This window comes from Pygocentrus nattereri, chromosome 8 (assembly GCF_015220715.1).
Source record: "Pygocentrus nattereri isolate fPygNat1 chromosome 8, fPygNat1.pri, whole genome shotgun sequence".
NCBI lineage: Eukaryota > Metazoa > Chordata > Actinopteri > Characiformes > Serrasalmidae > Pygocentrus > Pygocentrus nattereri.
In genome coordinates this window covers 2,059,106-2,082,684 of record NC_051218.1, presented here as the reverse complement: position 1 = coordinate 2,082,684, position 23,579 = coordinate 2,059,106, and the positions used below count along the sequence as shown (strand labels likewise).

At 41.5% G+C, this 23,579-nt stretch overlaps 2 protein-coding genes across 6 annotated transcripts in view; one reads left to right on the top strand and one right to left on the bottom strand.

Moving 5' to 3' along the window:
• The window catches only part of wt1a (WT1 transcription factor a), a 34,342-nt gene extending 11,001 nt beyond the window's left edge, over positions 1–23,341 (bottom strand). For 2 of the 4 annotated variants that reach the window (XM_017685696.2, XM_017685697.2), the window contains exons 1-6: positions 22,600–23,341; positions 17,326–17,448; positions 16,205–16,307; positions 10,034–10,117; positions 5,370–5,469; positions 1,668–1,812 (exon numbers count right to left, since the gene is read on the bottom strand). In XM_017685696.2, coding sequence (XP_017541185.1) covers positions 1,668–1,812; positions 5,370–5,469; positions 10,034–10,117; positions 16,205–16,307; positions 17,326–17,448; positions 22,600–22,984 — 940 coding nt within the window. In that variant the 5' untranslated portion in view covers positions 22,985–23,341. The remainder of the gene's footprint in view (positions 1–1,667; positions 1,813–5,369; positions 5,470–10,033; positions 10,118–16,204; positions 16,308–17,325; positions 17,449–22,599) is intronic. The other 2 variants (XM_017685698.2, XM_017685699.2) reach the window with 1 other exon arrangement.
• The window catches only part of tcp11l1 (t-complex 11, testis-specific-like 1), a 350,112-nt gene that overhangs the window by 279,486 nt on the left and 47,047 nt on the right, over positions 1–23,579 (top strand). The window lies entirely within an intron of this gene.

The following is a 23,579-nucleotide window of genomic DNA, read 5'->3' as shown; positions in this document are numbered from 1 at the left end:
CTCCACAATTATTACAGTCAGACTGTAAAACTACACACAGCAGATTCATACTGGATTAACATCACTCCACAATTATTACCGTCAGACTGTAAAACTACACCCACTGCAGATTCATACTGGATTAAAATCACTCCACAATTATTACCGTCAGACTGTAAAACTACACACTGCAGATTCATACTGGATTAAAATCACTCCACAATTATTACCATCAGACTGTAAAACTACGCACGCTGCAGATTCATACTGGATTAAAATCACTCCACAATTATTACCGTCAGACTGTAAATCTACACACTGCAGATTCATACTGGATTAAAATCGCTCCACAATTATTACCGTCAGACTGTAAAACTACACACTGCAGATTCATACTGGATTAAAATCGCTCCACAATTATTACAGTCAGACCTTAAATCTACACACTGCAGATTCATACTGGATTAAAATCACTCCACAATTATTACAGTCAGACTGTAAAACTACACACTGCAGATTCATACTGGATTAAAATCACTCCACAAATATTAACATAAGACTGTAAAACTACACACTGCAGATTCATACTGGATTAAAATCACTCCACAATTATTACAGTCAGACTGTAAAACTACACACTGCAGATTCATACTGGATTAAAATCACTCCACAATTATTACAGTCAGACTGTAAAACTACACACTGCAGATTCATACTGGATTATAATCACTCCACAATTATTACCATCAGACTGTAAAACTACACACTGCAGATTCATACTGGATTAAAATCACTCCACAATTATTACAGTCAGACTGTAAAACTACACACAGTAGATTCATACTGGATTAAAATCACTCCACAATTATTACAGTCAGACTGTAAAACTACACACTGCAGATTCATACTGGATTAAAATCACTCCACAATTATTACAGTCAGACTGTAAAACTACACACTGCAGATTCATACTGGATTAAAATCACTCCACAAATATTAACATAAGACTGTAAAACTACACACACTGCAGATTCATACTGGATTAAAATCACTCCACAATTATTACAGTCAGACTGTAAAACTACACACTGCAGATTCATACTGGATTAAAATCACTCCACAAATATTAACATAAGACTGTAAAACTACACACTGCAGATTCATACTGGATTAAAATCACTCCACAATTATTACAGTCAGACTGTAAAACTACACACAGCAGATTCATACTGGATTAACATCACTCCACAATTATTACCGTCAGACTGTAAAACTAAACACACTGCAGATTCATACTGGATTAAAATCACTCCACAATTATTACAGTCAGACTGTAAAACTACACACACTGCAGATTCATACTGGATTAAAATCACTCCACAATTATTACAGTCAGACTGTAAAACTACACACTGCAGATTCATACTGGATTAAAATCACTCCACAATTATTACAGTCAGACTGTAAAACTACACACTGCAGATTCATACTGGATTATAATCACAGTTCTCATTGATAATTTATCATATTATATTACGTGCACACAACAAACTTGTCTATCTCAGTGTATCTTTAGAGTCTGGTGCTTCAGGTCTCTTGGCCAGTTCAGATTTTGGCATCATTACTAAACATCCTTCAGAAATTAAATCAGGTGTTAGTGGAACACAGTGCAGTGTTGCTCTCTGTACCTGTATGCTTTCGGCTGTGCATCTGTAAGTGGGAAAGTTTGAAGTAGCGCTTGTTGCAGCCTGGATAGGCGCACATGAAAGGTCGCTTCTCGTTGGTTTCAGAACGCACAATGGCAGGAGCGATGCCTGGTACCCTTCTCACATCCTACAACACAGTTAAATTAGTCATTTTAGCATCATTCAGCAGTATAAAGAGAGATGTAGTGGTGTACTCTGCTGTTCAGCAGTTTTCCTTTTACAAGTCTCCTGGTTCAACGAAGACAGATAAAATGGGACATGCACACTGCTGTTGTGTGATATACTCGTTTACTTCAGTGCTTATTAAGTACCTGTTATTAATTTTTGGCAGCTGTTTCTGAGGAGATTAGACTATCATAAGGAATGAGAAAGTCAAAGGAAAAAACTTTCAAATCTGGCTACCAGAGTGTGGTTGGGGTTACTTAATCATGAGAAGCAGAAAATGCAACAAACTTCTCAGACTGAACTTTGGAGGTGCAGACAAATGCAGATTCTTGAATCTTTAAAAACTGAAAGCAATGCTCCCAAAGAGAATGGAAACTGTAATAAAGGCAACTTATTGGCCATTACGACTGGATATTAACTGATTATTTGGGCGCTCTCTGACTTTTGCACAGTGCTGTATGTTTGTGAGATGAAGCCTTTTTCTAACAAGGCATTCGTTCATATTCACTGACCAGCTAAGATATTTTGAAGTTAATTAGATTAGACTAGCCTCAACTTTTCCATTGTGCAGAGTACAGGTACAGAGCCAATGAAACGCAGTTAGCATCTAACCAGAAGTGCAAAATACAATATTATTTACATAGAAAGTGCATGGTAGATAGATATGCAAGTATAAATACAATATACATATATACAGAATGAGTACAAATGTAGGTTGCATTTCAGCGTGAATGGACCAAAGGAAACAGCCAAAGTGACTTGGAAAAAATTCTGGTTCCATTAAAACTTACATTAAAAGTAAAGTAGGTTTTTTCCTTCTCCTGTAAAGTTACCAGTTTGGAGATACAAGGTTTTCTTCTGACAACAGCGAGATGTATAAAGCATATATAAATAATCTCACATAACCCCTTTTCTGATAGGAAAATGCTATGGATGCTTTGCAGTTGTACTTGCTGGAGAATCTCTGTATGCTGTAAATCATGTATTTCTTGTGATTATTATCGTTCTCACAGCCCTTTAAGCCACGTCATTGTTATGACTTGTGTGGGGATTTTTGGATATCCAAGAACCAACTTCGTTTGTCTGATGAAGAACAGTTAGCTGGTACGTGGTTGGGATAGTGTAGTGGGTACCACCTTTGCCTTCTATGCTGTAGACTGGGGTTCAATCCCTGCCTATGTATGCACCCTACACTATACCACTAAGATTCCTTGGGCAAGACTCCTAACACCACCTTCACCTCCCTCTGTAAAAATTGCATGTCACTCTGGATAAGAGCCTCTGCCAAATGCTGTCGATGCACGTGTGTTTTTCACATTTCACCCCAGTGTCTTGACAGGTAACTAATGAGCACCATAAAGGCTGAATCTCAAATGGCTCCTTGCTTCTCAAGTAGTGCATAATATAAGTCATTAAATTGAGGGGCTTTGGGAGATCCAACCATGACATAACACGAAAAGCATGAAACTGATGTTGTCCAAAGTGTGCAGTGCTGTTGCCCCACACCTGCAACAGCACTGCAGCACCAAACCAGGCCTGACGCCATCGCTATATGGTGGTTTCTTATCCCTGAAAAAATATCTAGCATACCAAGAGCTCATTATTGTGGAATTAGCTGTGAAATGATCACTGGGATTCACCCATGCCTACCGATTTAGCCGCCAAATGGGAGCTGTTAGTCACGGATGTTAAGCAGACCCTATTCCAGTGCTCCCCTCCCCCAGCCCTCATTTGCCCACCGTTAGAGCCCATCTGCTCTTAATTAGCTAGCGCTTAGCATAATGGCGTTTTCTATACGCTGGTGTGGTAATGAATAGGTGGTAAACGCTATTGATAAGTAAATTACTAAAGTGCTTTATGGCTGTACGAGTCAGACTTATCTATTGACCCCATGGGAATGATAACATAGCGACCAGTGCTATGGTCCCCACTGCCGCTCTTTGTGTTCGCATGCTGGGCTTTTTCCTAGGCTATGGAAAGGTCAGTCAAGTTCATGCTTATGTAAACTACTCTGTATTTAATATGCTGGCTCTATCATTATTGCTTGGACTGCATGTGATTCATTTGCATAACATCATTTCTACCAGAGGTGGGGTCAAGTACACTGATGGTTTTTCAGATACATCTAATAAAGGGAACAAAGGGAAGGGTTCTATTTAGAACCATGAGTTCTATATAGAACCACTGCATGCTTAAATGTCTCTTTGCACACTTAAATAGATCTTCAGATTGAGGCAGAATGTGTGGCATATGGTTCTATATGTGCCTTTTTTGAAAACGGTTTGTCTATTGTTACAAGCTTGACATCGTAACAATAAAAGAACCTGTTTTGGTGCTATATAGAACCATCTTTCCGCAAAGATTCTGTATAGGACCGTGTACTACGATCCAAAGAACCGTTTCACCGTGCTAAGAACTATTTAAGCATGACGTTGTTCTATGCAGAACCATGCCCTTTACTAAAGAACCTTTTTTTTAAGAATGTAGCCTAAAACTAGTCTTAAACTATCCTTACTTCAGTGTAATACTAACGTAAGTGCAAATAAAGTTAATGTAGTACAAAGAGAAATATCAGGTCAAAAAGCTCCGAAAGTTCCCTATAGAACTGTAGTGGAACTTCTCAGTACATTCAGCACCTACCAACCTAGAAAGTGAAGTTTGTTTATCTGTATTCGTCTCTTTTTTGTCTAAAAAACATGCCGATGCTAAAAAAAAACGTACAATACTAAAACACTAGGAACTCAAAGCGAAGGCCTACTGAGTGCATTGCTTTCTTCACTAACATATTTCAGGGGAAATGAAAGTATTACCATTTGTAAAGTCAACGTCTGTCAGAAATGTGCTTGAATCTGAGCGAACTGAAGTGGTTACTGTGCACCTCTGCTTATTATAGACAGCAGTTTCTTGCAGGGCCGGTTAATGCTTTATGAAACGTTGAGGTTAGAGTAAAGAATCGGAAAAAAGACAGATCTCGGTGAGACACCAGCTCTGGAGAATCTCCACTAGCACTGCTTTAAGACCCATGACAGACATTAATTAAGACCTAATGATTTATTAGCATGTGCTGGCGAATGGAAACTGTAGCTTTATTGCTAATGGATTTTTTAAAAAAAGTGATTCTTCTTCTCTTTTCATCCTAAAATGCCTTTTAAACGTCTCAAATGTTCTGGCAGGCTCCTGTTTCCTCTCACATAGCCCGCTCATTGCGTCATAACCTTTTCTCCTGTATTTATTTATTTATTTATTTATTTGCTTTTGGCCGTTTCACGTCCTCACTCATTCAGTTGTACTTCATCACTCCTCGCTCTCGAATATATTTTTTTATGCAATGCTTTTACTTTGGTGTAGAAACCATCTGGGATTTCCGAGCGTGAGTGTACTGTAAGTGTTTCTGCGCTCGTCTGCTCTGCCCTGCCCTGACCTTGGCCCTGTATTAGCACATAGGGGAAAACACAGAGTATCTGAGTCTGGCCTGGATTGCAGTGCACTGCAGTGTTCTTTGTTGGGACCGGTACTGACCTGGATGCCTCTGAAGACTCCATGGGTGTGGATGCGGTACTGGGTGCTGCAGCTGTACAACATGGGCGTGCTGGGGTCATTCTCATAACCTCCTGTATGACTGCATGAGGAGGGGACAAACAACACTTTCCTTATCATTGCTGAAGGAATAAATTAAACCAAAAATGCAATTTCTTAATCATGTGTCAACAGTCCAGTCAATAGTTACAGTGAAAAATAGATTTTTTTTAGTCCAAGTCCAGTTGAAGGACTGATTTTAAAACTGTTCACATAATTAAATGGTTAAGTATGCGCCTGTAACACCTCTGCCTTCTACGCTGTGGACTGGGATTCAACCCCCAACCTGGGTAAGCACTCTATACTATACCTACACTATACCAATAAGAGTCCTTGAGCAAGACACCTAACACCTCCTTTACCTACCTGTGTAAAATGATCAAGTTGTAAGTCGCTCTGGCTTGTTTGCCATCCAGTCTGCTAGAGGTTTTTTGGTAAGTTTTTGGCAGTTGTGGGCTGGAGGTTAGGGATCTGGCCCTGTGACCAGAAGGTTGCTGGTTCGATCCCCAGTGCCGACAGTCTATGACTGAGGTGTCCTTGAGCAAGACACCTAACCCCCAACTGCTCCCCGGACGCCGTGGATAGGGCTGCCCACCGCTCTGGGCAAGTGTGCTCACTGCCCACTAGTGTGTGTGTGCTCACTAGAGTGTATGCAGTGTTTCACTTCACGGACGGGTTAAATGTGGAGGTGGAATTTCCTCGTTTGTGGGATTAAAAAATATCACTTAAGAGCGGCTGCCAAGTAGTTAAGATGTAACTTATCAAGTCAGACTTGTTCACAGTGGTGGTAATAGGAACCAAACATCTGAAGACTTGAATGCCTGGACTGTTGGTACAGCGTAGTGGGCAACACCTCAGCCTTCTATGCTCTAGACTGGGGTTTAATCCCCCACCTGGGCAAGCACCCTACATTATACCAATAAGAGTCCTTGGGCAAGACTCCTAACACCACCTTCGCCTACCTGTGTAAAAAAGAGCCCTGTGTCTGAGACATTGTGTATGATGGTTTTGATGTAAGATAGCATATTTTTAAAAATACATTCATGGCAGTGACACTCCGGGCAAAAAAGCATTCAAAACCAACCTTACTTTCAAATCTACCACTGCCTTCACTGGTTCACTGGACACATGGGATAGTAATTAAAGGCTATATTTGTGTTGTAGGCATTGTGACTCCTGGTTCCTATCACCACCACTGTGAAGAAATATTGATAAGTTTCTCTACAATGGACCATTTCATAGCAAAGCACCCTGTACGATTCAATGATAATTTCATGTTTGAATTATGAAATTTAGAAAAATCTGTGGAAAGTAGTGTTTAAGTTGTTTCCATAGCTGCAACAAAAAGGATCATTCAAAACCCCCTTTACTGCATTAACAGCCTCTACTCTTCTGGGAAGGCTTTACGTGTTGAAACATTGCTGTGAGGATTTGACTGCATTCAGCCACAAGAGCACTAGTGAGGTCAGGTACTGTTGTTGGATGATCGGTTCAGGATCACTCCAGCTCATCCCAAAGGTATTGGAGGGAGCTCCATCACTATAGAGAACGCAATTCCATTGCTCCACCGACTGGCGTTGGGGGGCTTTTTACCCCTCTAGCCGATGGGCATGGGTGATCTTAGGCTTATCTGCAGCTGCTCCAGAGCGTCTCATTATATTGGCAATACTTTTCTGTGAAACCCGGTGTCAGGTACTTTTTAAAGTTGTTTAATTCACTAATTAGAAGAGATGTCTGGATACATTTGGATAGATTATGTGCTTTTGGCAATAATTCTGTTGAAGTGATATATTTTATTAATATAGAATAGACGGTACACGTTTGAATCAAGCAAATTCAATTATCACCTTTTTCATCATAACTGCCTTGCATGTAAGTACACACACTTAATCTCATATAATGTTTGCATCATTTTTCGTGAAGTGAATTTACGGCAGGTTAAGCACGCGCTGAAAAGTGAACGACACAACATGTCAGCGCAGAATCACTCACTGAAGCAGTTTATAAAGATCATCATCTTCCTCTTGTGGAGCTCTGTGAACAGCAGGCATTCTTCTGCTCCCTGTGCATTACTGCATGGGGTTTAGATGACATATATAGGGCAAGGCTGGCTATAAAACACAGAGGCTCATCTCTATAACTTATCCTGACGTTGGGGCAAATTGCTCTCTGCTCCAAAGTGCAATATATTCACCTCAACAATCCGAGGTAGGGCCAGTTAGACAGATGTATGGGGAACTCAGGGCCTCTTTCTCTCTCTCTGCTGAATTTATACCTGAACGTCAGTACACTGGCCCTTTCTTTGACCCTGGATTTACACAAGTTTCCTCTGTCTCAGCCCAAATATTTCCCAATTCTGTGCATTTCAAAGTGAAAATCAAGCAGAGGAGGCTGCTCAGTGTAACTTGGTACATTGCAAATAACTTTCAGGTCCTGTTTTTTGAGAAGGTAGTTGCTGTTCCTCTCTTCTTTTAAATTATTCTGTACTTAGCGTATCCACCCTTTGCCTTTTTATATCTGTCATATTTTGGGGACATTTGCTGTCAGTTTTTAAAGTCATCTGCAGAGATATTTCTCAACTTCTTCAAAAGTTCAGTCTTAGAAGTTGGTTTAGCATTTTCTGCTTTCCTGCTTCCGAGCAACGCAAAACTCATTCCGAGATGCTGAGGTCTGAACTCTGATGTGGCCAGGTTTGGAAACTCTAGTCTTTTCACTTATTTTCCTTTGACTTTCCCCTTTCCAGATGCAAGTTATCTTATACACTCACCGGCCACTTTATTAGGTACACTTGTTCAGTTGCTTGTTAAGACAAATAGAAAACGCCTTGTGGATGTGAGAGGTCAGAGGAGAATGGACAGACTGGTTCCAGATGATAGAAAGACAACAGGAACTCAAATAACCAACCAGAATCTCTGAGGAACGTTTCCAACACCTTGTTGAAAGTCTGCCACGAAGAATTAAGACAGTTCTGAAGGCAAAAGGGGGACCAACCTTGGCCGGTGAGTGTATATAATATCCTCAGAAATACCTCCTGAAAAAGGATGAGCTTGTACTCAATTGCTGGCGCTTAAAACTCATCAAACAAACAAGCGTTTATAAATAAGCGTTTTCCTTGAAGAAGATGCCAAACTATTTGCATTGTTCAGACTTTTGTATACAGCTATCTCATCTGAAATAGTAAGAGTTTTATTTAGTAAGTTTTTTCAAGGCTCTAAAGTTAGTTAAAAGCTATATCCTGTATGGCGTGTGAGACCGAAGTTGTCGAGGAGTAATAAAGCTCTCTTTGTCTGTACGTGCGTAAGGCTGGCCAGACTGAAGGACAGTGCAAAATGGCATCCTGCGATAAATCTCCTCACAGTTCATTCATTCGCTGGCTCGGGCTGCGAACAGAGCGGCCTGCCCTAACGGCCAGGAACGGACAAACAAATGGATGGATGGATATCGAAGAGGCCGTGTTTGGATAGAACCAACAGCACTCGTGTACACCCCCCCCACCCCCCCCATCCCCCCCCCCAAGACGTCTGATTTTCCACCCGCGGGACCCAGTCCAATGCGTCTCACTGAGCACATGAATCACCCCGTCACTGAGCCTCCTCGGACCCCTTTTTCGGGGAGGTGGGAGAGGGGTCAGAGCCTGCTGTCCTGGCAGGATGGGCTAGAGGGGTAGCTGTGGATTCTCGTCCTGCTCCCAGAGGAGCAGAGGATGAGGGGCTGTCCCATTGTGCAGCCGTGCACTTCCACTACTCCCCCAGTGCTGCTCCCTTCCTCCCCATGGGCCTGCTCTCGGCCCGCTCAAGGCTAAGGTGCCACGGGGGAAATATATGGCCGGATATCGTTCCCAAGCCAGACAAAACAGAGTGCACACCAACAGGACTGAGCTTCAGGATGAAAAGAGAGGGCGGGGGCAAAAGGATGCAAGACGTTTTATATATAATCTACAAAATATCTCATATATATATATATATATATATATATATATAGTCACTTATTCTGTTTTAACGCCGTTTAAAAAAAACACCAGCTGCCCTTTATTAATGGTCCAAAATGAATAAGAATAAAATCTGCTCAACATCTGTTTCTATTTTATTCACAGCAATTTTGGACCATTTTTATTGGTCTGTCCTTCATGAAATTGTCATATAATATTAAGGAGAGCTATGAGTTTCACATGGTAAATAAACTAAAAACTGAAAAAGATTGTCCATAGTCCACAACCATTATACAACTTGAAACCCCATATACAACTTGACAAGCCACAAAAATATGCCCTGGCATTGTCCATTAACATAATGCATTAGCATAATAACTTTTTCATCAAATGGAAGTTTCCATTGGCTGACCACAGTGGCCGCCCCGTATCATTTTATTACAGAGATGCAAAGTTGGCATCATCTTTTTTCCCAGCATTGAACCTTCAATTACAATGCATTGACTTCACTGGAGCCTGATTTACACGACACTCCCTGAGAGCTGTTTGACTAAAGGTCTCCCACAATATGAGACGATGCTCAAACGATGTGAGTTAGTGGACAACTTAAAGGTAAATGTGCACTAATGTATATCTGAGTAGAATTTGTTCTGTGATGGAGCAGGTCAAATTGATGTACCTCTTAATGCTGGACGCCAGTGTGTTGACAGGGTTCCATGCCATGCACTCCAACTGGGATGCCATTTGGTATAAATTGTCACTGCTAGGAATCAAAACACAGAACAAAATTTAAGCGCACTTCATCGACACTGGGCACATCTGCCTTTGTGACTGTTCAGTTTAACACTTGCTCAGTGTGCTTATGCATTACTGTTTAAAGGATAGCACTAAAAACTGTACACTGCTCACAGCACTGGTGTTCATTTGTCACTAAATTGGAAATACTTGATGAATTAATTGGTGTTCCCTGAACTGCTGTGGGTTATTTACAGCTTATTTGAACTTATTATTGAAAGAATCAATCAGTTCTGCAACAGGAAACTCATTCTCATACAGTACTGTGCAAAAGTCAGAGACCTTTAATTTATTTCATTCGTAGTCAAAATGACCATTAAGTAGAAGTTACTCATTTTTCAGCATCAGGGGAAAAGTATACATTTAACAGAAGCCTTAACAAATAAATATCAGATTTTTTTAGCATTTGAAGACTAGCTTTCAGAAATCTGCAATCTGTGGTGCTGGGGTCTGGACCCTGGGGTGGTCAGTCCATCGTCCAGCTTCTTTGTTTGGTGTGTCCGTCTCCTTTTCTCAGTGAGGTTCTTCTTGATCAGCTACACGTCCTTTCAGACCCACAGCGCTGAGTGGTCTTCTCACAGTGGAAGGACGGACAGAAACACCTGTGGAGCTTTCAGTGCTGTTTATCTGATGGGGGCAGTTTTGGTGTCAACCAGGTCTTCCAGGTGGCTGTTAGGAGTCCCACCTTCTCTGTAGCTTTTAGTCATTTTTTTGAACTCCATCTTTGGAAACTCCTCATTTTCACTTATTTTTCTTTTGAGGTTTCTCATTCCTTATGCCAGTGAATCAATTTGTATTCAACCTCTTCATAAATATATGCTGAAAAGTGAGTAACTTGCACTTAATGGATATTTGGAAGTTGCACAGTACTGCACATGCACCTATGCCGCTCTTTCTAAAGAGGGCAGATATGACAGCTAGCAAGTGTGTGTTATATTAAAACAACGGCAAAATGAACTAGATAACGAAAACATGAAACTCCGTCATGGTTGAAATCATGTAAAATTAATTTAAATGTCATTTTTAAGGTTGGAAAAGAAACACTAGAATAAAAGAATAAAAGCTAATTGAGGGAATTGGACAAAAACGGAATGTTGGGAAGCTCCGCCCCCCTCATAATTGATGATCAGAAGATTGATTAACTCTTTGCAAGTGTGCAGTGCTTACACGTCCCTAAAAAAACAATCTACTCCACATAAAAATGTTTATTCTGAAATTGTGAACTGTAACTAAGAAATATTGCATAATCAATATTGATTAATTGCATCCAATTTTATTTGACTTTTATTAGCGGCAGTGGGGGAAGCGTTCTGTTTTTTAGATTGGCAGATAAAGCAGCTGGAATGTGGGGAATGAAAAGTTGCCCACGTTTTGACAGGGCATGCTGGGGAAAGGAGCATGTCTCACACACACACACACACACACACACACACACACACACACACACACACACACACACACACACACACACACACACACACACACACACGGGGGCTGCCCACCAGCAGGGTGAGTAGTTAATGAAAGCAGGCTGAAAAGCTGCCCGGCGTTATTGAGAGGTTGACTGGAGGACCGTTAGTTAGTCCGGCAGATGTTTGCCCGACATGTACGTTGAGATTTATCTGCGGCACCGCTGACATCACCGTGTTTCATCACAGCAGAGAAGCTGTGTGCTGTGTGCGGTATGCGCTGGTACCTGGTACTGTGCACCTACACAACCGCTGCTCTGGCACATGCTTATGCGTCATTACTGGAACACAGCCGGCACCGTAACAAGCACCGAGCTTCAGTGTTTATTAAGATATCGAAATCTCTCTGTTGATACAGAAAGCAGAAGCGTAGTTTTGAAGGATGACTTAAATTGAGCTTTCTTGATATTAACCCCCTGAATACCTACATCACAGCACAATACAAAAGAGACAAAGGCCACTCATCATTATTTATTTGTTTCCAGTCTAAATAACCGTGTGCATAAGAATGTGGAAAGCGAAGGGAATATAAATGACACAAATAAAAGTTTCTAAAGCTGAAGTTCCAAAAAAATGTATAAAAAGCTGCAGAGAAAATGGGACTAACAACCACCTGCAACACCTGGTAGATGCCAAAACTGTCAGATAAGCAGCGCTTAAAGCTTTCATCTCTGAGAGAGAGGAGAAAATCAAGCTTTCAGATCTGACCATGTCCATCCTTCCACTGTGAGAGGTAAAAAATGCGACCAGCTCCTAAAACTCATTAGGTGTGGAGAATGTTTTGAAAATAATGCAAACTGTGATAAAGACAAATGGTAAACACACTAAATCTGGATATTATGGAAATTTACTGTGTTTTGTTGTTGAAGGTAAATATATATTTTCCTGAAAAATGTATTAGTTAGCCAGTAAGGTAATGTTCTCATGTTCTAGACATTTTGGCTGGAGGATGGTCTCTGATTGTGCACAGTATTGCACATATTTGTTCCACAGTGGATTAAATCATTTATAATATTTACGAGGGCGGCATATCATTTTTGATTGTAATATTCCTTGCAATGCATCACCACCAACGCCTCGAAACATCAAAACACCTGAAGAACGTCTGCGACTGGTCACAGGGGTCAGAGCACAAAATGAAGCATTGTAATTAGAGGTCCATTTGCATATTGCAGATTTCTCTGACCAGCAGGCTGCTGTAAAGGCTGGTATTGCGAGAGCAGTTAGCAAATGATATACTGTGCATCCCTAGTAGATACTAAATAATAAATCTTAAGATTAATAACTCAATAATAAGCCTGCAGTTTAGAAGATTAACTGCTGCACTGGTACCAGTTCACAGTGTCTAATCACAATGTTTTTTTTTCCTGTACAAAAAAAAATCCACACAGCAGCATGAGAGCCTTTAGTTTCTGAATGGTTTATTATTTTTGAATATCTGTCTTCATGCTTTACGCAGTAACAATGGCTTGTCTTTGGCTCTGCTTGCGATAAGTCGACATGTTTTTTTATTGCAACCTCCTTGAAACAGCTACAAAACTGCAGCTCCAGCTGAGAGGCTGTGTAAACACTGCGCTGCTGGTACCAGGCGTTCGATTGGAAAAAAGCAGCGTGGCGTTTTGATTTGAGGATTCCCAGCCCCCCGAACTCCAGCAAGATATGAGTCTGTTTATTACAACATGCTGAGCTGGAACTGGAAAACGAAGGCAGCGCTCTTATCAACACTATTCTGTTGTTTTGAATCTTTATGTTCCTTCTGAACTGCAAAACAACGCCGCGGAAGCATTCGAGGAATGCCGCGGCTCATTTTTGGGGCTTGAAGTAAGAGGACGGCCGTCTACGGGCTGCAGAGGGAACTCCTCGGAGGACGGTTAGCCACTTATCAGAGTGAAGGAATTCAGAACTGGTCAAAGAGTGGAAACCGGTGGTGGACGGGACAGTTTATCTTGGCCTGGTACATTCTGCTATTCAGCACTCGACCTCCTGAGTTCAAGCAGCTGCCTGTACGACGGAACTCAGCCTTGATGCATTACAGTGCCATCAATCAAAACCAGAAAATCTGAGATTTTCAGAGAAACTTTTATTTTGAGTGACGTACTCAAGCAGTTTAATTTCATATATATATATATATATATATATATGCATATCACTGCTGTCGGAACAAAACCTTGTATCTCCAAAATGGCAACTTTACAGGAGAAGGAAAAAACATACTTTACTTCTTAATGTAAGTCAATGGAACCAGACCTTTTTGTCCAAGTAATTTTGGGCTGGTTCTTTTGGTCCATTCATCATGAAATTTGCACACAATGTAAAAGGGAGCAGATACTTTGTAATTATGGCAATTACGTTCCGACAGCAGTGATAGATAGATAGATAGATAGATAGATAGATAGATAGATAGATAGATAGATAGATAGATAGATAGATAGATAGATAGATAGATAGATAGATGTACTGTCTTGGTAGGAAGAGAACCTGGATTATCTTCATACTTGGACTTATACTCAAAGTTTCTTGTCCTCTACTCTGTAGACCTAAACGGGACAGGATATCAACTGAGCTCAGGTAATAAGACTGATTTTCCTTCCTGTCTCAAACAAGCTCCTTTTCCTGCTCTTGTTACTTCACTTCCTCCTTTCTCACTGCATTGGGCATGTTTAGTGGCAGCCTGACCTTGGCATGGATAGTTACCTGTTTACAAAAATCCTGAACCAGTGACGATAAATGTAAATCAATCCTAAAGCGATGTCTTAGTGCTAGAATCAATTACGTGCTAAATCACCATTCTAAAATTGATCAACAGATCAATATAGTTTTATGACGTTTCTGCGCTTCACAAATCCTGGACTAGTGTCTAAATGATGTAAGCACGGTTCTTGAAAAAGGCCTGATAGGCCTGTACGTCTCTTCTGCTCTAATGGTCTGCTCAGGGTACGTCAGTGAGCCAGTATGGAAGCCGTTGAGCCCCTCTTGAAGCGTAAGGGTGAGCTATTCATGAATAAGACATTCGATTTTAATATGTACTCAATGTGCAAAAAACCTGACTGTATTTGGTTCTACTGTACATATTTGGTAGGCTGGCAGTAGGGCTTTCAGGAAACGTAGAAAAAAGCATAATCCTGGGCCAGGCTTTGAGATTACAAACAGGGAGTATTAAAAATGTACATCACTGATGGAACTGCTGCAATTTTATTTATTTATTTAGATTTTTTTGATCATTTAAAAAAGCCAGATGCCATTTCTAATGGCCCAAAGTTAACTGGAATAAAATATTTTTACACTGTCTTACACTAAAAGTTAGGAAAGTTTTTTCTTTCTGCTGTAAATGCTGGGGGCATGGGCTGGAGGTTAGGGAACCGGCCTTGTCGATCCCCAGTTCGATCCCCAGATCCGACAGTGCATGACTGAGGTGTCCTTGAGCAAGACACCCAACCCCCAACTGCTCCCCGGGTGCTGCGGATAGGGCTGCCCACCGCTCCGGACAAATGTGCTCACTGCCCCCTAGTGTGTGTGTGCTCACTACTGTGTATGTGGTGTTTCACTTCACGGATGCAGAGGTGAAATTTCCCCGTTTGTGGGACTAATAAGGGTCACTTAATCTCAAAACGTTATGGATCAAGGTTTTATTCCAGTATCACGACCATAACAGCACATCTCAATGGAGGAGTAGACGTTCTAAGAGTTTCTGCTGCTTGTTTAGTAAAACTGACTCTTGTTTGCAGCTTTGATGTCACTTTAATGTAGCTGTATATTGAGCTCTTTTTCATTTGCAACATCACCGAATGTGTTCTGTCACTTTTAACATGTTGTGTCACTCTCCTTTAACCGGTCCTGACTTCCATTCCTCATTACACTTTAGTTTTATAGCGCTGAGAATTTCCTAGAAGTTACTCGAGCTTTAAGATGAAAAACGTAGAATAATAAGCCACAAGGCAGTTTAAGGAGTGGCCCCAAGTGGAGCCCGTGAGGACATTTGATTTTGCCCACCAGAAAGTTACACCTACCTCAATGAGAGGACAAACATGCTTTTATATTATACAGTGGTATGCAAAAAAATTGGGCGCCCAGATCAAATTACAGGTTTATTTATTTTGTAAGTGAACATAAGCTAATATATCTTTTGCACATTTGAATGCTCACTTACTCATTATTTGCACATCAGGTATGGCCTGTGCAAATGTTATGGCACAATTTATATTGTATATAAATAAAATAAGACATAAGAATGTCATATGTATGTCCTTGTAGAGGATGTGTTAACTTTTTAGGAGAGATGTTCAAACATTTGCATATGCAACTGTATATAACTTGTTATTTTCCGTTTAAATTTGTATTTTAGTAATAAAATGTAGTGTAATGTTACAACATTTTAAACAGCTTTACGGTCCTTATTCTACACTGTGTGCCTTTTTGGCCCATGACCCACCATTAAACTTTAATCCCCTAAAACAAAAAGTTTGTGCACCCCTGACCGAGAGTTTAAGGTTTTAAAAGTAGGAGCCGTGGCTGGTAACCTCTTAACTGCTCTCTGGAAACCTATAAACATTTATTAGGTTGAAAAAGAAAATGGATTAGGACAGTACCTGTTGTAAGGGTTTCTCAGCAGCAGTGCTTGGCTCCCCGTACAGCTGTCCGATGGCGTGTGGCAACCGTAAACAGGTGGAGGAACGGGATACTGCTGCTCACCTTAACGCAAGACACACAGCCGTAATAAGAAATCCACAATAGCAGCACCCAAAGCCCCAATACACACACATGTATTATAGCCAAAAATATGCTGGAGACTTCAAACCGAGGCACTTCTACGCCTGCCTTGGCCTGGAGAATAACTTTACAACAGATAATACAGCTCAGTCAATAGTACAATTCACTTAGGGAATTTTTATCTTAATCGTTTTTAACAATGTCAAATTTCCAGGCCACTCCCGCTGAAGGCGCCGGCTCTTGGAAAATACGCTTAATTTAGAAAGTCAGTCTTTTGTTTTCACTTTTGTCCCCCCTAACTAATGAGAACGAGCCCTTTGTGTACACTTTGTATGTCTTAAGTCTCGCATGGAAAAAAGCCCTCTGCCTGGACGCTTCAAGTATCATAACTTTGCGGCTCTAATGAAACGCACGAGCAGGCGTGTGTGTGTGTGTGTGTGTGTGGTGAAGTAGGTCTCAGACAGGGGATCTGAGAGCGAGGAGAGAAGCAGCCGAGTCCACTCCGCAGTTATGAAAACAACAGCCTCGCTCTCTTTGAAGCCATAAAGCACGCCGACCCCTCGTTCGCTCTTTCAGAGTGCAAATGAGGGATCGGTGCCTTGGCTGGACCAAAGGCCTCTTATTGTGAATTGGTCCCCTGGCAGTTCTAAACATTCCGAAAAGGCTCTCGCAGTGCAATCAGCTCGGTGGGCCCAGGAAGGATTTACGGCGGCAGAAATGAAGAGCACGTGGCCCGATAAGGTGTTTACCTAAGTTTCAACGCAGCGACATGCAGTAGAGAAGAGAGGCTGATGAAATAAGAGATGCACTGATTTACTGGTCAAGGACGGGGTCTGTATGCAACTTGACCTTGGACTGATTTGTACAGACGCTGCCCTTTGACTCCGGAGAGAGGGAAAAACACTCAGGCGCTCAGAGAGTACGTGCTGAAGTGGGCTGCAGAGATACATGCAGATGAGCTGAAACTCATAATGCGGTCTGTGATGTGTGCAGGATTTACCCATGTTGCTTTGCTGTGGGATTGGGTCTTCATGTTTGAAGGGGTGGTTGGGGTACTGGGAGGCGTGGTGGGACGGCGTGTGTCCATAGTTGGTGGCTCCGTCAAAAGCAACCGCGCCGTAACCTGGAAGAGGAGCAGACACTGGCCTGATGAAATGAGACCTTGCAGGAAATAAGCCGCCTTTATTCAGAGTGACCAGTCCACAGTTCACACTGCATCTTGGAGATCAGGCAGATTCACACATGGTCCAGATTAGAATACCTAATTATAATATTCAAGAGGTCCTCGTATTCACTTTAATATCGTGGTTTTGCACTGTGTAAATATGACTAGTGTGTCTATTTGTATCCTGCTACTTTAAAAGCAACTATAACGAGCAACAGCACAGAACAGGGCTGCTCCAAGTTGGCCCAGGAGGACGTTACATTTTGGCCCGACAGAAAGTTAACCCAACCCCACCCCCACATCCAATGAGAGAGAGAAAATAAATACATTTTTAGAGTAATATACAGTGTACTATTCAGTATAATTCATTACATTATTTTCCTTTTAAAACAGTATTTTTATGTATTTTACTTGCAAAATATAGTGTAATGTAATGAAATGCATTTAAAAATATTATATTATATTATGTTATATTATATATTATTATATACCTTGCATATATATATATATATATATATATATATATATGTGTGTGTGTGTATATATATATATGTATCGTTGCTGTCGGAAGAAAACCTCATATCTCCAAAATGGTCATTTTACAGGAGAAGGAAAAAACCTACTTTACTTTTAATGGAAGTCAATGGAACCAGAATTTTTTCCAAGTCACTTTGGGACATTTCTGTTGGTCCATTCATCATGAAATTTACACACAATGTAAAGAACAACAGACCTTTTCGAATTTTGTCAAAAACTGAAAAATGTCATAAATGAAGAAACAGCAGCGATATATATATATATATATATATATATATATATATATATATATATATATATATACCATCTTTATGGTTTTTAGTATATTTTGTATTTTATTTTTTCAAATTCGTTAATCTCAACAAAACATTATTTTACTGGGGTGCTCATACTTTTGCAAACAACTATATCTCTCATTTGCAACCAACAAAAGCTCTTGATAGAGCCACGCTAGCTAATGGAGAAATAATAACCCCTCTCCTACCCTAATCACCCCTGCCCCCTAAGCCAGGGGGTGGGGGGTGACGAGCTACGAGTGCAAACAAACACTGGGCAGGACACCGCGGCCGAGAACAGACACTGGCTTTAGGGGTGAATCATGCCGTAGCTGACCCCAGGTCAGCCTCAGCCTCGTAAATCACCCTGCCCCAACACTGCCTTCATTAATTACACACAACCACTTTCACCTCCGAACGACTAGAAACTCATTAAAGACGACCATCCCTCTTCCCCCTTACCGGGCGAGGTGAAGGGTCCGGGTGGGCGTGAGGGTGTGTGGGTGAGAGAGGGAGAGCTAGGGGTGAGCGTGTGTGGGAGTATGTGTATAGGTAGCCTGTGTGTGTGGAGAAGATGCTGTTAGCCCCTCTTTAAGATGTGCCACACTGTGAGTATAGACTCTAACGCAGGCCTGACAAAACTGTGTCTCGCAGGCCTGTAAAGAGATTTGATTTATCCCACCAGACATTTACCCTCACCGTACCCCCCTCAGCCAATGAGAAAACAGACATGTGCTGGTACTATAACATCACTGTCCCAACAAAACCATGTATCTCCAAAAAAAGAGCATTTTACAGTAGAAGGGAAGTGCATTATTAGTTGGACGTTGATGGAGAAATGATATATTCCAAGTAATTGGACTGTTTGTACTGGTCCAGTTATCCTGAGATTTTGACATACTGTAAAAGGTCAATAGCGTTTTCAAATTATGGCAAAAAATGAAAAACAAATTGACAAAAAAGTGGAAATCATACCTTCTTTATTTGTATATTATTTTATTTTTTGTGGTATGAAGGACCTTTATTAAAGTTTAAAGAACCTCCATATATTGTATAGCAGTTAAAAGCTATCTATCTATCTATCTATCTATCTATCTATCTATCTAGTAACAAAATATAGTGTAATATCATAAAATACATTTTAACACTTGATTTAAATTTCCTCCCCCCGAGATGTGTGGAGTGTTTCAGATGTATATGTATGAAACAGAAGTAATGCCATCTGGGGATTGTGTGTCCAGTAGTGGCAACACTTAAACCTGATGGGCAGTTTTCAGTGGGGGGGGGGCATGGATGTCCGGACCTTCCACCCGTGACAGCAGCTTTAGGAGTGTTCAGGGGTAACACGGGGGTGATACGAGTGCTCTAGTGTGCTCTTACTGTGGTCTATAATGCGGAATATGCATTTTCACATCGTCATCATTGAGCGTCTAAAATACAGCAGAAGTGCTGCATGTTTTTTTGCCCATCAAGGTACTTTTTTTTCCAAGCAACAACACTTTTGGGAAAACGAGGCCTACAGTCCTCTTTCCACTGCTCCACCAGTTTCTGTATTTCAATTACACAAATATCGACACTTTAACCCTTTAAAATCCCAGCCTTATTATGTGCTAAGGCGTGTTATTTAGTAACGTCATGGATGACACTAAGCGGCATTACTCTTAGGTTATAGACGTGTTATAAAAGTTTGGGCCGTCATTTAAGGGAACAAAGGGAGTTTTGTGACCCGGCTTGCACATTTCACATGACGAGCACATTATGTTCACCGCGACTTCTTCCTGCGTTTTTATCGAGGGATGAAAAATGAGAGCGCGTGCTGCTCGGCTGTCGTGAACTCGTTGGATTTCATGTGCTCTATTACTCATTTCAACTCCACAAGGCTTGTAACAGCAGAAATATAAAGAACTACTGGCTTTATCCTCCTTTACCTGCTTGTGCCTGCAGTGTACCGTGTATTTAGTAAGGAGATTTTAAAGCTGTCAATATCCACCCTCGATTTAACTTTAATATTAAATAAAAATCCACTTTTCTCAGTTATTCCTACCTTAAAGATGACTCACTGTCTAAAACACAGCCGGAGAGCCGTCACTGCTGTGTTTAATACACATTAATGTCATTTTCTCCAGTACATTTGGAAGTAAAACTGAACCGATTTATCCCTCTTTACCTGCTTGCGCCTGGCTGTGTACATACAGATAAACTGCATGAATGTGTTTTAAATCATGCACATAAGCCCATTTTAAACAGCTGGGAGAGGCAGATGTTCATGTTAAGACTTCCACTACATCTAAAGTGATGTGAGGAAAATTGGGTGATAGAATAAAAGCAAAGGGAAATGAGGTGGCAGTCTGAAAATGCTTGTGTGGGGTAGTGTAATGGGTGTGTAGCGTGTATCGCTGTTGTTTCGTCGTTTTTCAGGTTTTGAAATAATCTGAGAACGCCTGTTGCCCTTTATATTGTGAGTGAATTTCATGATGAATGGACTAAAAGAAAAGGCCCAGAAACACTTGGAAAGACGTCTGGTTCCATTGACTTGCATTAAAAGTAAAGTAGGTTTTTCCCTTCTCCTGTAAAGTTCACATTTTGGAGATACGAGGTTTTGTTCCGACAACAGCGATATGCTATCCTGCGAGCATGTATGTCATAATATTGCGTAATAATATTGCAGATTTTTTACCACATTGGATTACAGTTTATAGTACGCCGTGTTGAAAAAGCAGTAATGTATGGTCCTGATATGCTGTGTCACCAGCTAAGCTTGACAATGAATAGAGCCAACTCTGACAAACTGACTGTGAATTTTACAGTTTGGATATGAATATTGTTATACCAGCAAATGATGGTTCCTATGAATAGACACAAGCTTTAGTGGTAACGCATGAGAACGATTTTCCTCGCTACAGAAGATCATTACATTGGTAGGGGCGAATCCTACGTCCGCGGCTCCGAGGGTTGGTTCTTCAGATGTGCTCACTTTCTCTTTTAAATGGCTCGTGTTGACTCGAATCTGACGACCTAAGCGAACAAGTTGAAGGCATGCTGGTTAAGCATCGCGCATGTGGGATTTAATCATTTTTCTAAAGCTCTGAAGCTTTTTTTTTAGTATGATCCATCACTGTGGGTGGAAAAAGTGTTTTTCTCGCCGCACTCCCAAACTTTTATCAACACTCCCCATTACCAAGAGCAACACGCTTGATGGTCTTAAATAAAGCTAAACATCAATCACTCACACACATCACCTTTCTGCTTCGTGTGATGCGGATCTATACGCGAGAGGATTGTGAGGATTTCGCAGATTATCTCTGTTCACGTTCCTGTTTTTAATCCCATTATTTGTGTACTTCCCAGTGCTCCTTTTCCATGTGTGGTCAGAGACATATGGCAAGAAACGGATGAGACTTGGACTTACGATGTGCAAATCTGGTCAAATCTGGACTTTATTTATAGACAAGATAAAATCCAACTTGTGCAATATTGCAATTTTCTTCAAGCTTCAAGCATACAACAAGTAAAATGTGCTCAGTGAACGTAAATATGTTTACCACCTTGTTTAGGCAGTTATATACTAATCATAACAAATTTTCATCTGTAAATGTCATTTTAACCACTATATTTCTCTATTTTGTCCCAGTGTTATTTTTTTTTAAATAACCATTTAAGGTTTTGTCTACTAGTCATAAATTAGCTGAAGACATAATATAGTATTACTACATAATGTAATAAATGCAATAATTACATGATAATTATAGTATAATAAAGCCAGGTTTTCCATTCACTCTCATTTAATAATTGAGAAAGATTAAAAATGAAATTTTCTGAGCCATTCTTACCTGACAGACTGTTAAACAAAGGCATATTTTAAAGAAACGAGAATATCCAATATTCTAAAATCTGTAATAGGGTGTTTAGGAATTTGATTTTAATGAATATAGTTTACTAGTCATTCCCAAAATAACATGCAGTTACGTCACGTTACGGAACCAGCGTTACAGGCCTGGAAGAACCACAGTTTAAATGCTCTAACGTTGCTTTTATCCCCATATTCACCTCAGATGAAGGCCTTGCCTCAAAGGAGCCCTGGCTGTTAGTGTAACGTACCCCCTGAAGACGGAAATTCGATGTTTAGGCTTGAATTTCGCCCCCAGTTAAAAGCAGCATCAGCAGATATAAACCATAGTAAGTGCAGTTACAGTTAATTTGGACACACTTCCAGTTTAGAAGCCCTTTGGCTCATTGTTTATGAAAGTGTGATCAGCAGTACAGGTAGTACAGCACGACCACACCAAGTCACTCTTACCCTGGTTTCTGGAGCTGGCCTGGCTGTCCATGCAGTTGGACAGGTAGGGGCTGTTGCCGAACATCCTGGGCTGGCTGGCCGGTGGCTGGCTTGGTGCTGGGGCCCCGAAGGCCCCGTACCTGCAGGCCCCGGTGCCGGTGAACTGGCCGGAGAAGTGGACGGTGAAGGCGCTGAGGCCGCAGTGAGGGTCCTCGTGGGGGTCCGCCGAGCCCCAGCTAGGCTCCTGCTTGATGAAGGAGTGGCTGTAGGGGGCACCGGCATGGAAGTCCAGCACAGGTGCCCACTGAGGGGCGCTGCTGACAGGCAGCGAGCAGTTCCCGTTCCCTGCCGGCAGAGCCGGGACCGGGGACAAGAGGGTGTTGAGGTCACGGACGTCCGAACCCATGCCCAATGTTCTTCACACCTGGGCGACTGGGTCCAAAGCTGGAGGAGAAGCGCTCAGAGCCTCCTAGAAGCGGATGTGAGTTGAGCTCGATAGCAAATCCAGGACAAAGTCAGAAGTCAAGTCCAGAGAAGCCTCATCACTGTGTCTGGACACTGTAACAGCACTGGCTCCACGCATGAGAGTCCCAAGCAGATGGCTTTTCTTCTCAGCCCGAGCAACATACAGGACAGGGCTCCTCGGTGGGACGTCCCAGTGAGGGAGAGTTCTCTGAATGGAATGAGGGGAGACCGAGGGAGAGAGCAGGAGAGAGGAGGCGGAGGAGGAGGAGGAGGAGGAGGACAAGAGTAGCTCCTTTGCCCCGTGTGTCTGTTTTCTTTGGAGGCCAGAAGGCTCAAATAGAGGTGAAGAGAGGGGAGCCAGAAGGAGGAGCTACAGACTGAGGAGCGCTTCATTCATTTACTCCTACATTCTACTACACTCCTCCCTGTGCTCACCGCAGGAGGATTATAACTCACAGTGGTCATTGTTTTAGTCTCAGTCTGGCTGCCTCCACTTTTTTCTGTATTTTCTTTTATTTCAGGACTGAACTTTATTG